The 17,862-nt window shown below is 47.2% G+C and overlaps 1 protein-coding gene across 1 annotated transcript in view; it reads left to right on the top strand.

Annotated features, from left to right (window-relative positions):
- WDR97 (WD repeat domain 97) overlaps nt 1-17,862 on the top strand; it is an 847,808-nt gene that overhangs the window by 571,185 nt on the left and 258,761 nt on the right. Inside the window, exon 17 of the mRNA XM_069621894.1 lies at nt 1,250-1,288. Within this exon, the coding sequence (XP_069477995.1) occupies nt 1,250-1,288 (39 nt within the window). The remainder of the gene's footprint in view (nt 1-1,249; nt 1,289-17,862) is intronic.

Raw genomic sequence — 17,862 nt, 5'->3', positions numbered from 1 at the left:
AATGCTGCTTTTATGGTTCTCAAAGCCGAATAAAGCTATGCTTAAACATAAAAGATTAACTTTTTCAATACGTGCTCCTTTTGTTATATGTGATTTCATCACTAGGAAAAAACATCGAGGGGTACTCGATCATTTTTTAACCCACTAAACACCCTTCCCAAATATTTTAGGACTGATGCAATTATATAAACAAACTCCAGTACTAGAATATTTTGGGGAAGTGTTGGTAAGTGGGTTAAAAAAAAAATATTCAGTGTCGCTCAATGTTTTTTCAGCGATGAAATCACTGGGTACCGTTCCTTTTTGATGGTCTGTGCCCAGATGTAATTTCCATAAATTAGAACATAGTCGACCTGTGGAACTGCTTACATGTGTTATCAATGCCCTAGCTTTAAGATTCAATGGTTTATTCCTGACCATTCAGTTCTAATTAACAACAATTCATTGCAGTCGTCGACGTATAAGAAGCTGGTCTATGACTTCCTCTGCAGAAATGTAGGTTTGGGCAGTCCTGCTCCTGCATGCGATGCACCCACATTTCTTGATATTGACGGTTAGAGATTGCCACATCCTGCTATACCCTGCCCTCCTATCCAGTGGATCATGTGGGCATTCATTTGCATGTCTCCTGCACTGCTGAGTGGGGGGATACGGATGGCAGACCTTCCCTCTTCTGCTCTGGTACAGTAGCTGGCATTGCTAAGTGACAGCACAGGATAGAAATAAGCTGCAGCGTGCTGTGCTTACACCTATAGGTGGCCCGACTTCGCGCTCCCCTTCAGGGCTTGATGTGACGACACCTGGCTCCAGCCCATGCATCAATGTGTTGAGCGTCGAGGAGTCAATGGGTCTACGAGCTGCTGCAGTGAACATGCACAGGCTTGGCCCCTTAGTTTTATTTACTTATACTAAACTTGGCTCCCTTGGTTGTTCCAAATGCTCAGGTCTATGGGGGCGCTGGCTGTAGAACAGCAGCGGTAGATTCTACTGGAGGCCCTTTACAAACCTCTCGGAGTCTAAAGGAAGACATATATTTCACCCTTACATAGCTTTTGAAGACCCCAGTTTAGTATTAAGTACTGATATTTAGTATTTATTTAGTAAAGGAGAGCGTGAAGCTGTGTTTTCCCAGAATGCTTGGTCGGCCCTAAAGGCCAAATTGTAAAAGATATTTCAGTTTTAAAAAGATGCCAGTTGAACATACAATATTGCATACCTAACTAGATCATTGTGTCTCCATTTCTTCAAGGCATCCAGACTAATGCATTCCAGATCCCAAAGGCCTTCGGTGAGTATCACCTGCCCAGCTGACTTGGGAAAGGTTTAATCTCTTATGAATGGGATATTTCATCCACTCTGTCTCTTCATCTTCTGACTCTGCCTTGGTATCTATTGGGAATGCATGCAGCCTCTCCTGTAGCTTCTGACGGTACTTGGGAAAGGTTTAATCTCTTATGAATGGGATATTTCATCCACTCTCTCTCTGTCTCTTCATCTTCTGACTCTGCCTTGGTATCTATTGGGAATGCATGCAGCCTCTCCTGTAGCTTCTGACAGGTCTTGGGAAAGATTTCATCTCTTATGAATGGGATATTTCATCCACTCTCTCTCTGTCTCTTCATCTTCTGACTCTGCCTTGGTATCTATTGGGAATGCATGCAGCCTCTCCTGTAGCTTCTGACGGGACTTGGGAAAGGTTTCATCTCTTATGAATGGGATATTTCATCCACTCTCTCTATCTTTTTTTTTTAACTTGTTTATTTTTGATCAGCACACAGGAGAACATTGCATTACAGATATTACAGTATATGCCGCATATCAAGCCATATAGTCACATTCCCTTAAGCTTTCCCACCACCCTTCACCCCTTGACCACCATCAAATCCTTACTCCTCTGACGGTTGTACCGGTTCCCTGTCCTCTGCCTGTAGAGCGTTCACCACGGAGCGTGGTTTATATGTTAGTGCTGGGTAGCTATGGCCGTAGTCGATCACAGGCGACCAAATGTTTGTGAAGCGGTGAAGGTGACCCCTGTTTGCCGCCATGATCTTTTCCGCTATGAAGATGTCCCAGAGTTCTAGCCACTACAGGGTCATTAGGGGGCCCTCCGGGGATTTCCAGGTTCACGCCACTGTAATCTTAGCGGCCAGGAGCAGCTGTGTTATGAGGGCCGCCTTCTTGCCAGATCTCGGATATATACCTGGGATCGGGGCTCCTAGCAAAATAGGTTCTGGCTCCAGTGGTAGCGATATCTGGGTAGTGTCTGCTATGGTGGCTATGCATTGGGACCAGAAGTTCGCCACCACCGGGCATGTCCACCACATATGTAGGTAGGAGCCCGGGAGGCCGCAGCGGCGCCAACAGAGGGGGTCCAGGGCCTGGTTGAAATGCCGTAGTCGGAGCGGCGGGTAGTACCACCTTAACAGGAGTTTGTACGCGCACTCCCGGTTGGTGATGCAAAAGGAGGACGAGTGAGTTCTTGACCAAATGTCTGCCCAGGACTGGTCTTGTATTGGGTGTCCTGAATCTGCTTCCCACTGCGACATATAAGTCGCTTTAGTGACGACAAAGTTTGTCTGCAATAGTCTATATAGCATCGAGATTCGCCCTCGGCTCGGTGGATCTGCCGCTGTCAGCTCGAGGGGATCTAGTTCCCGTGTGGCCGCTAAGCGGGTCTGAGGGTGTGAGCACCAATGTCGGATTTGGGCATATGAGAACCTGTCGGTTTCCGCTAGACAGAAGGCGCTCTTACATTGTTCAAAGGTCAGCGGTTGGTTCCCCTCAAATAGTTAACTCAAGGAGTTAAGACCCCTGGTGATCCAATTTTTAAAGTTCGAGGGGCAGGCACCTGGTGAAAAGGCCGGGTTATGGAACACTAGGGCGGACGGGCTCAAGTCTCTCGGGATGCCTCTATATTTACGTGCCCACTCCCATGCTTTTACTGTGTGTTTAGTTGAAGACAGGGTAGCTGGCCATGTCCTACGCAGGGAGGCCGGCATATGCAATAGAAAGCGGAGGGGGCGGGGTAATCGAGATTGTTCAATCTCTGCCCATTTAGGGCGCCTCGATGTGATGGTCCAAGCTCGGGTGTGAGCTATCTATGCCGCTATCTGGTATTTCTGGAGATCGGGGACCCCCACGCCTCCCAGATTTGGGGCGCTCAGCATAGTTCTCTGTGGGATCCAAGACTTTTTGCCTTTCCATATAAAGCAAAATACCTTCCTTTGGAGGCGCTGGAGGGGTGGGACGTGGGATCATGGGGAGGGCTGAGCAAGCGTTTAGGAATCGTGGAAGGAGGTTCATCTTGCAGGCTGCGATGTGGCCCAGTAGCGAAATCTCCTGAGTGAGCCAGCGGTCGAGGTCTCTCTCCAAGCTCTTGAATAGTGGAGGGAAGTTTGTCTGGTAGGTATCTTCCGGGCGAGCGGGAATCTGGACCCCGAGGTAAGGGATTGACTTTTCACTTAATTGGATCGAGCAGTGGGATCCGAAGGACTCTTTGTCTTCTGGTTCCAACCCCACCCCCAAAGCTGTTGATTTCGCAAAGTTAATGGAAAATCCTGAAGCCCTTCCGAATCTATGAATTTCTGCTAGGGCAGATCTCAGAGACTGAGAGGTGTCCGTTATGGTTAGCATCACGTCGTCTGTGTACAGCATAATCTTGTGTTGGGCGGAGCCCACTTGGAGGTCTTTAATTCTGGGGTTAAGGCAGATTCGTTGGGCCAGGGGGTCCATAACTAGGGCAAAAAGCAGGAGGGAGAGGAGGCATCCCTGTCTAGTTCCACATGTTAGAGGGATTGGGCTGGATAGTAGGCCATTGACCCGGAGGGGGGGTTTTAGGGCTTGGTAGTTCGCTAGGATGAGTTTTAGAAAGGTGGGCCCAAAATGGAAGGATTTTTAGGTGAGTCGGAGGAACGACCAATCCACTTTATCGAAGGCCTTGGTCGCATCCAGGGCTAGCAAGCCTAATTTTCGTGAGTCTTGTTTAGTGACCTCAATCAAATTGAGGACCCTGCGTATGTTGTCTGCGGTTGCTCTATTCATTATGAATCCCGTCTGGTCTGGCTCTACGATGTCCGGGAGTACTCTCGCCAGTCGGTTTGCCAGGACCTTTGAATAAATGTTAGCATCCAGATTCAACAGGGAGATGGGTCTATAGGCTGTGTTGTCTCTGGGGTCTTTTCCCGGCTTGAGGACAAGGACTGTGATCGATTCCTGCATTGATGGGGAGATCGACCCTGAGAAGGCGAAGGATTTAAACAGCGTTGTCATGGGGGCCAGCAACTGGGGACGAAAGATTTTGTAGAATCGGGTCGAGAACCCTTCTGGTCCGGGGGCTCTTGGTTTCAGACTCTTAATGACAGCGTCAACCTCCTCGCATGTGATCGGGGCTTCTAGTTCTTCTCTCATCACGGTTGTGATGTGAGGGAGGGCTGCGTCTTGCAAGTAGGCTTGTTGCTCTTCGCTAGATCTTGGAGAAGCCGACATAGTACCTGTGAGGTGGGCCACTGCAATTTGTAGTTTGTCACGATCCGCAAACTGAACTCTACCTTGAGGATCACGTAGGCCTAGGATGGTATTCCTCTTCTTGACCTTCGCTAATTTCTCCACCAGGAATTTGTTTGCCTTATTACCTTTGGCGTAGTAGCTTTGTTTTGTTTTGGCTAGGAGCTGAGCTGTATCCTCCGCATAGTGGGCTTCCAACTTCTTTCGGGCCGCCTGCAGGGCTCGATGGGATCTCGGGGTCCAGTTTCTGGCTTTGCACACTGCTTCCGCCTCCTGTACTTTATCTTCCAGGCCTTGGTGGACTTGTCGTCTTTGTTTATGGTGGGCTGCTCCTTGGGAGATAAGCACTCCTCTCACCACTGCCTTCATTGCGTCCCAAGTGTTGGCTGGGGAGGTATCTTCGTTTTTGTTTTCCTTAAAAAAACTCTTATCGATTTCGCCACCACGTCTCTTAGTGACATGTCTCCCAAGGTCGGATCATAGAGGGACCACCTGCGTCTCGGGGCGGGGTCAGGGTCATGGGCTCTGAGCGTTAGCGTTATTGGGGCGTGATCTGAGAGCATCCTGGGACCAATAGTCACTTCGTCTGTGAATGCCAAGACTTGTGGGGAGGCCAGCAGGAGGTCGATGCGTGAATACGTTCTATGCACGTATGAATAGAACGAATAGTCTCGGTCCTCATGATGCAGGACTCTCCAAGTGTCCACCACATTTAGGGTTCTGAATAATTTAAGTAATGCTATTGCCAAGCTGAAGTCTCTACGAGCCAGAGGGTGTGATTTGTCTTTTAGTGGATCAGGGACTCTGTTGAAATCTCCCCCGATGATAGTCTGGCCCTCAGCGTATTGTGGGAGGGCCTCTTCTAGGGCTAAATAGAACTCCTCTTGTTTGTCATTTGGCGCGTAGACTGAAATAAGTGTGTAGAGTTGGCCATAGATCCGGCATTTTATTGCTACGAAGCGGCCCTCCGAACAAAGCAGGGAGTCTAGGATTTTGCGGTCTGAGGTCCTTGGCAAATAGAATCGCCCCCCCCACCCTTCTTTGTGCTGTTTGATGCCAAAAATTGTAACAGAAATTGACTATCGTGGAGCCGGGTGAAGTCTGCCGGGATCAAATGAGTCTCTTGGAGAAAGACTACGGAGGCCTCCTCGTTCTGTAAGCGCCGCAGCGTGGATTTCCTCTTCTGCGGGTAGTTCAAGCCTCTGACGTTTATCGTCAGGAAGTTCAGTTTTTGGTGTGGAGGGGGGGCCTCCCGGGCATTCTCCGGCGCACGGAGCCGATCTTGAGGGGGAGGGTGTTGGTTCTCAGTCACCATCTAAAGGCTTAGCGTCGGCGCAGTGCCCCTGTGGCTGGGTTTTGTAATCTCTCCAACGGGAGGGAAAACTTGTGACAACGTGGGGGACCGGTATGTTCAGCTCGGCCTCTCTCCTGGCCAACAGGGCCATATCTGTTTTCCCAGCCAACGGGGCTAGGATCGAACAACCTAACTGAGTTTGCCTCCAAGGGTCGATAATTGGCATACTCCTTGGAGCGCGGTATGGGCCGCTTGGGGCCCGCAGCATCGTTGTTTCCATCTTTGATTCCGGAGTCGGTCGGTCGTATCACGACCGTTGGTCATGGCAGGTCTATTTCATCTTCTGGCGCCTCTGCGCCTTGGACCAGGTCGGTTGCTGCTGTTTCTGGGGGGGCTGGCTTGGGTCCTCCGGCGGGTGGTGAGGACTGGGAGTGGGCGAGCTCCCTGGAGAGACCGGGTGTAAAATGGACTCTGCGTCTTCCAGGTGGCTTATGCTGCGCTGGGTTCCCTGATAGGTGAATTGGAGAGTAGTGGGGAACAGCCATCGGTAACGGATCTGCTGGTTCTGCAGGAATAGGGTTAAGGGTTTGAGAGCTCTTCTTTTTTGCAAGGTTATCAGGGAAAGGTCCTGGTACATTTGGAGGGGGGCACCCATGAATGACAGCTCCTCCCTGGTGCGGCTTATTGCCGAGATGGCCTCCTTAGTAGCGTAGAAGTGGACCCTCGCTATCACGTCCGGCGGAGCATCCGAATCTACCCCTCGCCTTGGGCACAGCCTGTGGGTGCGATCTAGGATGAGTTGGGCCTTGTCCGTGAGCGGGAGCAGAGCTTGGAAGAAGTTGCCTATATATTCTGGCAGCTCTTTGTCTTGTATGGTTGAGGGGACTCCTCGGATGCGCATATTATTTCGTCGCGCCCTGTTTTCCAGGTCCTCCTGCTTAAATTCCAGTACTTCACTTCTGTTTTGCAGCGCCTGAATCTCGCGCCGCATTTCTATTATTGTTGCGTCATGACTCTGGGTCAGGTCCTCGACCTCTCCCAGCCTCTGTTCCACCTCTGTGAGTCTTTGATCCGTTTGTTCCATCTTCGTGGAAAGCTCTGCCATGCAGGATCTAAACTCGGCTTTAATGTCTCGCATGAAGGCCTGGATATCTTCCTTCGTAGCCGGCTTTCCCTGCTCCTCGGGGGTCTTCAGTGGGGTGAGTTTGGGGGGAGTGTCCGATTTCTTTGTCTTGTCCGCCGCTAGCAGCATGGTGAAAATGTCTGCACTTTTGGTCGCTTTAACGAGCTTGGTCATCGTGCTTGATGTTTGATTCGGGGGCTCTTGTGCCTGTTTTGGTTCCGCTGGGGGAGAGGGTCCGCTGACGCAAGAGCTTGATTTGGGGGCTCTCGTGTTGCCGGGTGATGCCGACGGGGTAGCCCCAGCTAGGGCTTGCTCATGGTCCGAGGTCCACCTAGGGAGGTTTCAGTGAGCTGATCTCTAGGCTCCAGACGTGGTGGGAGGGGGTCGGCAGCTAGAACCAGACCCTTAATGCAGCTAGCCAGGCCCAGATGGAGGGGGGTGGGGCTTCTTTCCTCGGAGAGAAGCCTGAGCCTCGGATCACCAGAGAGATGATGGGGGGGGGGAGTGGGCTGGGGCGCCCCAGGAAGCAGCCGAGTTGGAGGGCTTAGTGGGGATTCACCCACCGGTCGTCAGCGGGGCTGGGGTCAAGCTGGAGCCGTTGTGTCGCCGGTGCAGGCCCTCTGGTAAAGCGGGGCTCAGGTAGTGCAATCCAACTAGGGGCTTTCGGAGGGCCCAGAAGGAAGGCTTATCAGATACTGCCACTGGTGGTAGGCCCTGGATTGTCCATGGTCTAGGGGGTGTGGGCCGGAGCGCCCCAGGAACCAGTCAGGCCAGAGGGCCTAGTGAGAGCCCAGCGCCAGAGTGGTGATGGGGCCGCTTGATGCTCCAGGCTGCATCTGCCACCCAAAGGAGCCACTAACCGGGAGTTGCGCGAGGGATCACTGGGAGGCCGTGGGCCAGACCCCCTCCCCGCTGCCAGGCGGCAGCCTCTGGAGCCCCCCCTCAGTGCTGCTGCAATGTCTGCCTGTGGACTTCGCAGGGTGCATCGGGTGAGCGCAAGGTAATTGAGGGAGTCCGGGGTCCAGGCACAGATCTCGCCGCAGGGCTCTCACCTTCCCGTCGTCGTCGGGGTCTCCAGGCTGCCGCTGGTGGAGAGCTGGGGAGCCGTCTTCAGGCGCTTCAGATAAGGTCCAGCCCAGGGGCCGTCAGCTGGATCGGCGTTCAGTGGCAAGGTCCGCGGCTCCCCGGGGCCAAGGCCCGGCCCCCGCTCTGAGTAAGAGAGGGGGAGGGGGGCTCCTTTCACCTCGTCTCGGCGTCCACACCCACCCTGCCTCACGGAGAAGGAGTCTCGCCCCCACCGCACTCCCAGCTCGTTCCAAGCTATGTATCTGTTTCGAGCGGTGTCTCCCCTCACGTCCCTCTCCGCCCGGCGGAATCAGCTTTTCCCGCCTGCCATCTTGGATGCGCCACTCTGGGCCGGGAGACGTAGGCAAGTCCGGACCGCTCCAGGGCTACTTGGGGTGGGAGGGGTCACAAAGCCCCTCGAAATTGCAGAAGGTGCCCCTGCCATTCTCGTTATCTGTGATCCGGAGATCACTTCTGTCCGACCGCAGAACATTAGTTTATGGCTGGATGCCGCGGGTCCCGAACGGAGGCCATCGGAGGAGCTGCCACATCGCTGGCACTCCTGGCCACGCCCCCACTCTCTCTATCTTCATCTTTTGATTCTGCCTTGGTATCTATTGGGAATGCATGCAGCCTCTCCTGTAGCTCCTGATGGGACTTGGGAAAGGTTTCATCTCTTATGAATGGGATATTTCATCCACTCTCTCTCTGTCTCTTCATCTTCTGACTCTGCCTTGGTATCTATTGGGAATGCATGCAGCCTCTCCTGTAGCTCCTGATGGGACTTGGGAAAGGTTTCATCGCTTATGAATGGGATATTTCATCCACACTCTCTCTGTCTCTTCATCTTCTGACTCTGCCTTGGTATCTTTTGGGAATGCATGCAGCCTCTCCTGTAGCTTCTGAGTCGTCCAGCACGAACACTGTTTTTTCTGCATGCTCTTTTGGTCAGCAGTAATTCTGCCCATGGTAAATCCTTAATTTCTTGGAGGTAATTTGCAGGAGAAACCTCCAACGCATAGGCTGAGGGTTTTTCCAATGCATCACTCAATGTTTTCATTACTTTGCCTTTTTTACCACCTCGCCATACTCCTAATGAGGCCCAGGATACCTACCCCAAAAAGTTTAGTTACAGACACTAAGATAACATTAGTAGCGGGATGGTATGGACCCTGACTCTCCAAATCAGGGCCCAAAAAGATTTTGGGCAGGTAGTGGGGTGGGTTTTGGGGTTGAGAATTAAATGGTAAAAATGGGTGAGAATGGAGGCTATGGGTGGCTGGCCCATTATGCTAAATACAGTATACAATTGTTTGTAATGTCCTAGGTGGACAAATAGGGGTGATCTAGAAAGAAATGGGCAGCCACCCCCAATACCATAGGTAGTCCAAGGCTATTTCATAGCCAAATTCAAGACAGTATAGATAAAAAAGTGCCAACACATATATTCACAGCTTTGCCTCTGGATTACATGATGTTCCCAGACAAATCATCTTATCTCACTGACAAGGTTTGCATTCTCATATTATGACTTCATTTTTAGCCCATTCCCTGCTGTTTATTTTTATGAATAACATATCAGGTGCTGTACACAGGAGGGAGCTGAGCAACTGTCACAGACCACTGGTGAGCTTATTTCCAGGTCTGCTTATTTTACATAAAAATATTGCTTTATTTTAAATTCCAAATGTTGCTCACATCATGAATCTCAATCAGCTAGTCTGTATAAAAAAAGAATGAATACAAGCAGGTGACCTTATTGCACAGTTCATTTTGCACAGTGGGTTTACATCTTTGAAATGCTCTAGTTAAATCCAAGTGATATTTTGTTGGGTTCGTAGTTAGGATGCAGCAGGTGCTTAAGAGTTCTATTTACAATGCAGAAAACAAAGCTGGAATCATGCTGCTTTTGCACATGTTTTATAGGGATTTTAAAAAAAAATGTTAGGTTAGTTTATCATTTCATTTGTGTGCAGTTCTACAAACTATGAAATTATTTTAGTTCTTGGAAGACAAACATTCACACAAAAAATACTCTGGGCTGTATAACAAGAGTTGGAATGGAGTGTGGGTGAGTGTTACAGTTACAGACTTCTGTGATGGCTCCTCTGGAGTTATCACTGAGCTCCAGCCTAAGATCTCCTCCCATGTGGGCAGGGGAAGCTAACGCTACCTGATCCTGATCCTGATCCTGACCCTGACCCTGGGGGTGGTATTATGAAGAAGGATCACATGGAAGGAGATGACTGTCGGGGAGATGAGGTGACCCCATCAGGAGGGATGCAGTATCCTTCCATCCCATGTCAAGAAGACCCTATAATCCCTAAATTCCTGATGGCATGTTGTAATTGTACAAATCCCTCCTTTTGTAAAACCCTAAAACCCCTTCTTGCCAAACACCCTAGACAAGATACCATTAACACCTCCTATGAACATAAGACATCTATAACACCTCCTGGTCTGATGGTTTTGATTTGAACAGAACCCCAGACCAATACAACTTTAAAAAGCACAATAATCCTATGGACTCCAACTCCCATAAAACCTTAAGTACTGTGATGAAGAAGAGGAAGAAGGAGTTAATGTGAATTAAATGAAAAAAATGGAAATCAGCTGTGTGAGACATTTAAAGATGGTGTGCCTCTTCAAGTTGAAGGTAAGGGTGGAGACAAGAGATGCAGAGCAGGCAAAGTAAAACCGAAGGCAGACACCCGAGAGGAGACTGTGCTGAAGGAAGCAAGCGCTTCCTACCGGAAAGGTGGGAGAGGCACAACGGGTACTGCAGGACAACCGCTGGGAATCCGGCAGCAGTGGAAAGGCTGTCTGGAATGCGATCACAGTGAGGAGTGGCAGTTCAATCGGCGGGTGAATTAGAAGCCGGCGGGAGAACTACTCAAGGGTCTGCAAAGCTGGAAACGCTTTACCGAAACAAGGACTTTACTGCAGCCATACGCTGTGGGTTGGAAATGCCAGAAAACCCCAGTGAGTCTGCCCAGAAGTATTGGGAATCCTTGGGTGTACCGACAAGTGTACAAACAGTTGAAAACTTGTTTTATTATCATCCAAGTAATATAGAAAGACAGAATGTTCACAAGTCTCCATATATGAGATGTCGATATGGGAAAAATCGGGCTAAAAGTTGTCATCAGTAATTGAACACTAATGACGAAGTTGAAAGGCAAGATCTTTATAAATGTTCATATATGAGATGTCAATATGGGGTTGATTAAAACAAGTATTGCCACAGGCTGATGAATACTAATAATGAAGTCTCCATATATGAAATGTCAATATGGGGCAAGTAGGAACAAGTAGCACCCAGAACCAATAAAGTATAAACAGTGAAGGAGTACAACGGTGTTATACTTGAAAAGAAGGAGAGCTGAAATATAAAGAAAAGGTTATGTGAAGACCTGGTGATCAGGCAGTGAGCCTTTGGGTGAAAGATACCTGGCAGGAGTGTATACCAGGGGATCTTCAAAGCAGAGGAGTATACCCTGTAATTCTTCTAGAGTATGTGAAGGGAAAGACATTATGAAACAGTTCCTGGAAGGAGAGTATACCAGGAGGCCATCTTTAAGAAGTTGCTGTATAAAAAAGAGACGTTTGCCACCCTTTCAAACATTGCTTGGAAAAGACACTTTGCATATGTGAAAGGAAAAGACATTGTGGGAAGGTTCCTCGAGATGCTTTGGAAAAGCTTGGAAAAGACACTTTTTCATCATTCTTATGAATGTGTTCTGTAAAAGAGACATTTCTACTACTCCTTTTTTTGTTGTTGAATATACTAGGTTTTTGCAACAACACACATTCCAACATACACAGATTTTAGTATTATGTCTTAACTATGAATTTCATAAACAAATTAATATTCCATACTACCGTAACAACAATACCATCGAACATTATCCTACAGTCTTATACAATGAGTCTATGACCCTACAGCGATAGGTCATCTCGAATCCCATGTAAAAAATAAAGAAATAGAATATACTATATTTACACACACATGCAACACAGGACAAACAAACACAACAACAGAGAAAAGAGAGAGAAAAAACACAAAGACCCCAAGATTATTCACTCATATCAATTATTAAAAGGACTCCACAATGAAAGATATATGTCCTCACAACCCTTATTTATTAAAGATACTCTCATATTTTGAAAATATTTGCATCTCCACCAACCAATCTTCTAAAGCAGGTTTTTACCTACTCTTCCAAACTCTACGAATTAACTTGACAGCAACCACCAGAGCCTTATCAATCAACCCATGCATTATATTCCCTTGTAATTAAACATCTTCCTCTAGGCAGTAGTAAAATCACATTCGCAGCTGACCTAGGAATAGTTATATTAAAAACTATGTATTCTGGCTAAAACCTCTTTCCAAAAAACCTGTAACCGCGGGCAGCTCCAGAGTAAATGTAATGGAGTTCCCCTATCTCTGCCACAACTCCAACACACACCATAGTTCATTAATTTTAGCTTATATATTTTCTCTGGAGTCCAATACTTTCTTCCAATAACTTTTTGCCTTACCAACCTTAAACCTGTATCCATTTTTGCGTTAGGTCCTACTCTTAAGGAACCATTGTTTGGAAAAGACGTTTTTGTTCTCATTATCCTTATAAAAGCGTTAAAATACCATCACGGCAGGTGCTGTGTGGAAGAGACACTTTTGCCATCCTTTCAAACACCATTGCTTAGAAAAGACAATTTTCATCATCCTTAAGAAAGTGTAATGGGAAAGAGACATTTCTACTATTCTTAAAGCATTATTGTTTGAACAAAACATTTTCAATAGTCTACCCTCGACAGCTCATGGGAAGGGAATCATCCCTGGATACAGGAATTGTTTTGTTGATTTATATACTTAGTTTTTGCACACCTTTTACTGACCCTAAAGCAGAGACATTTACCTTGCACCTTTTGTTGTTAATTTATAGTGTGCGGGTTGGATAAGATTTTGACACAAGGATTGTTTGTCTAATTTTAATGACGAGACGCAGACTGAACTTAAGTTTGTATTTCACAGGCAGGGAAACTCTCTTTAGGATAGGGACAGAAAGTCCTTTTTTTCCAAACATTTTACTTTAATAAAATGTCTAATGTTGAAAACATTACAACTTTGTGTCCGCCTCTTACTTCACCCCTCACACTGCCCTCAAATCCCAGAAATATCCCTGTAGTATATGAATTTAGGCAACTCGTTTGCTCTCATAGTCCATAACATTTTAGCATTGCCGGTTCCTAAATATTAAAACATTGTCCATCCCTTGGTGTGATTTAGTTCTCATTTTAATTATAATTGTGAATAGATTCACCCTATGCAGGTGCTCCAAAACTCAAAATATTTGTAAAGAAAAATGTATAGTCGAGTTTTCTAGCAGCATAAAATAATATGAGTGTTAGGCAAGATTGTCTTTAGTACCCTGTGGGAGACTGCACCAGCCTTGTCCTCTTGGCAATAGTTAACCCAACCTTTGGTATAAGCCTGTTCTACACAAGTTGACTGAGTGACTGAGAAGCCAGGCTTATCTCAAGAGGGGCCAATGTGAGCTAAAGGGTTGCAACATAGTTTCACTGTGACAAGTATCCAAATAAACACTTAAACTCAAAGTTTCTTGTTTAAACAATTATATATTAATTTAAGTCAGTTGAATAAGCCTTCTTTAAAAGGGAGCAAATATATGTATGATATACTTCAAAATACACACTCTCAGTTTCTTTAAATCAGTAGATACCCATTTGGGATGGTACACAGTTACTGCCTACACCTGAGATGACTTAAATAACTAGGACACTGTGGACATTGACATATCACTGGCACATTTAGAGCAATACTGAGGTTAGTGTCAAAAGGAAAAGATGAGGGAATAAAACAATGGTTAACAAATATTCTTAAGCAGGTAACTACTTTTGAAACACCCCAATGCAAAGTAAATTAACCCTTTCCCAGCTACACAAGTTATAGAATGTGTGACTTTTGTTGAGGGATAGTTAAAGCACAACGTCAGACGTTAGAAGAGTCTTTCAGGGAGCTAGGACAGCCAATGTTAATTGAACAAAAGTCTAGGTAAGCTGAAGCACTTCTTGAAGGTAAGTAAAACTTCTTGCACAATGTTTTAGAAATCTTTGTTTGTAGAAAATTAAATCACTGTTGGACCACAAGCTGGGAGGCTTGTGAGTAGTAGAAGATGCAAGCAACTCTGCAAAAGCAACCAAGGCAGGTCTCAACTGAGAGCTAGCAAGGCTACACAACAAGGGGGAAGCAACCCCTTAGTTTCCCAGTACCTGGTTTGAGGAAATTGGTTCCAGTTTTAGTATGGCATATCCTGTTGTTCCTGGGCCTCAGTCTTGGGGACAAGAGGCAGGACGTCTGGGGACTCCTGCACTATGAATTGAAGGTCAGTGGCAACAATGGGCAAACTTCAGATCAGCAGCACTTCACAGTTTCAGCTTCTCGCAAATAGCACCACCGCGGTTATCGGATACCTTATGGACTTTCATCGCATCTGGGATCCTGCACTCAGTTGAGGTGGCTCAGGCTTGGTCAGCCCCGCTTCATGGGAGTCCGGATGATCTTCCTGGAGCTCGGGTCCGACTATAAGATGATACACTCGATTCTGGTGTTCCTCTCCCTGGCAATCTGTTCATGCAGCAGCAATGGAAGTCCAGCCAGCTCTGAGAGTATTTCCAGATGAGTTCGTCTTGGGGTCGATTGGTCCCACCAACCCAAAGGAAGAAGTCATCCTTTGCAGGGCTTCTCTAGTCGAGGCAAATTTGGAGATTCAGCAATGCAGCGGGGCTTCACGGGGCAAACCAACGGTCGAGGAGTTGCAGTAAGCGTCTCTTCCAAGTTCTTCTTTGGATTCCTTTGTCCAGTGGTCGACTCTGCCTGACAAGCAAAAGACCTCACCTTTTATGCAGGTTTCTCCCATTCATTTGTGGCCTAGCTGTCAATCTCATAGCAGGGTGGCTGTCTTATGGGCACAGTGGCAAAAACAGCATCCCACGGTGGAGGCCCAACTAGAAACCGACCTACGAGGCCATTAAGCAAAGAGCTTCAACATGTCAGGGGGCAGCTGAATATGCTTGAATCGAAAAAAGCCCAGTTGCGTCTCTTAGTAATGAAACACAAATACTATGTACACGCTAACAAGGTGGACAGGCTGTTAGCCAGGCAGCTGCAGCGGAGAACCGCCGTCCACACAATTACGGGAATTGTATCCCCGGTAGGCGAGAAGCTACATTCTACCCCAGATATTGCAGCCCAATTTGCCACGTACTATAAAAATCTATATAGCTTGGATAGTCCAGGCAAGGGAAAACCACAAAAATGTCTCTGCTCTGTCCCCCTACCCCAAATTCTGAATGAAGGCAGGTCGGTTTTAGAGGTGGATATTACTTTAGAAGAGGTACTCATGGCAATAAAACATCTTCCCATGGGTAAAGCTCTCGGTCCAGATGGCTATACTTTGCGGTTTTACAAAGCCTATCAACAGCTCCTGGCACCTAAATTGATAACTCTTTTGAACTCCTTCGTGACGGCTGGGAAGATAACCCAGACGATGGAGGAAGCAAAGATTATCTTATTTCCCACACCAAATAAAGACCCCACTCAATGCGGCTCGTATCGACCGATCGCATTGATAAACATGGATGCTAAAATATACAAGAGTGCTGGCCAGAAGACTGGAGGGACTCTTTCCGCAACTCATCCACCCGACCAATCTGGGTTTATTGGGCAATGCCAGACCCACGATAATATTAGACAGATCTGCCATATCCTTGAAAAGACACAGAAAAAGGGAACTCCTGTGGTCTTACTTGGACGCAGAAAAAGCATTTGACCAGGTAGAATGGTCATTCTTATTTAACACCATGCGGAAACTGGGTATGGGGTCGAATTTCATGGCCATGGTCAAAGCCAATTACAGTAACCCTTCGGTCCGAATCCTAGTGAATGGGGACTCTCATCCCAATTTCATCTTTCCAGGGGAACTAAACAGGAGTGCCCCAGGGACATCATTTGAGGGTCGCAGAGGTCGCAATTGCGACCTCTGAGGTCTCCCTTGCGACCTCTGTAAAAAAAAATTAATTAAAATCGTTTTTTTTTCTTCCGTTTTTTGTAATGCAAGCTCCTGGAGTGGCTGGCTTTCATGTTCAGGCCCTTTAAAAAAAAAATAAGAAAAATAAGAACAGGAGTGCCACAAGTCTAACACTTTCAGCACTGACCCTAAATAAGAAAGAATAGGAAACCAAATAATGTGTCTTTCTGGAATATTGGACAATAATTGCTAGACTCATTAAAGGTTTATTTCAGGCACACTTCAGGGGGTGAGTCACTGATTTAGTCTGTTCTTAAACGTCTCAACTCAGCCTTTCATCCTTCTGAGGTCGATAAATGAGTACCGACACAGGTTGGATGATATCGGGTGTATATTTTTTCTATATAAAGCGCTAAAGCGTAAGTGCTATATAATAACACATCATCATTTGGTCATGGACGTCTGCTTGCATTCACAGTAATTTGAATATGTGGGCCTATACACACTGATCTTAACGCTACATATGGCGATCCATTCTTGCATGAAATGTACATCACATTATAGTGATATTGTAACCATATTTTTCATAGTGTACAATGCTATGTGATGTCACTTCCTGTTTTGTCAACGGGTGAAAGGTTGTGTTCCATCGCTTCTGCTACCCCTGGCATTTTGGTGAAATGACGACCCTGGAGTGCCCCCTGTGACCCCTCCTATTCGCACTATATCTGGAACCATTCCTGGCAGCTATCAGCCTAAACAAAGACATCAACGGCATCCCATTTGGGGGAGCAGAGTATAAAGTATTGGCATATGCCGATGATATGTTGCTAACCTTGGGGACTCCGGGAACTTCACTCCCAGCAGTGGTTAACATTATACATTAGTTTGTGGAAATAGCAGGTCTAAAAGTGAATCTTGCTAAATCAGAGATATTGGGCCTCATTACAACCCAGGCGTTAAGGGTTAACGCCGTCGTTAACCCTTAACGCCTGATTCCAATTTGAACGGCTGCTTTTAGCAGCCGTTAAAATCCATGGCGGTAAACCGCCTTGGTGCTAATTACGGCACCGTAATTTACGGTGCCGTAATTAGCGCCTTCCCCACTCCCATTATGCCCTATGGGGCAAAAATGGGAATGGGGAAGGGTAAATGGGAAATGGGGATTTACCGCCCCACTCACCTTGGAATGGGGCGGTAAATCCGCCATCCACCATGGTGTAAACGCAGTTTACACCATGGTCGTAAAGTCGGTGTACTTACCGCCTGGGTCGTAATGACCCATTTAATCTGACACTCACTCCCAATTCAGATGGGTACGATCTAGTATAAAAATATTGGGAATTGATACTATGCCAACGCTTACGGGTCTCTAATGCCAATTACCCCCAGTAATTAGTCCACCTCAAAAATTAACTCCATACTCGGGGACCCCTCTCTACCTCCTGGCTAGGCAGGATAAACGCCATAAAAATGTCGATCCTCCCAAAGCTACTCTATCTTTTCCAAGCCCTCCCGATTGAGGTGCCAGAGGCATTTTTCCACACCCTGTACAAGTATATCAGGACTTACATATGGAAACGAAAACCTCTGCGGTTGGCACTCAAAATATTGCAAATGCCAACTAAGGTAGACGGCCTGGGTCTACCGGATCTGTGGGCATATTATAAGGCGGCCCAGTTCAGAATAATAAAAGACTGGCTTGCCCCAGACTCCGGGAAGGTTTGGCGATGAATGGATCAGGCGGTGGTGGGCACCCATTGGGGGAAGTCCTGTGGCTACATAGAGACTGGTGCCCGCCCAACATGCACAAATCTGAC

Source organism: Ambystoma mexicanum, chromosome 5q (genome assembly GCF_040938575.1).
Source record: "Ambystoma mexicanum isolate Mex_15411 chromosome 5q, UKY_AmexF1_1, whole genome shotgun sequence".
In the NCBI taxonomy this organism is placed as follows: Eukaryota; Metazoa; Chordata; class Amphibia; order Caudata; family Ambystomatidae; genus Ambystoma; species Ambystoma mexicanum.
Note: the sequence above shows the minus strand (reverse complement) of the source record. Positions and strands in the feature narration are given on the sequence as shown.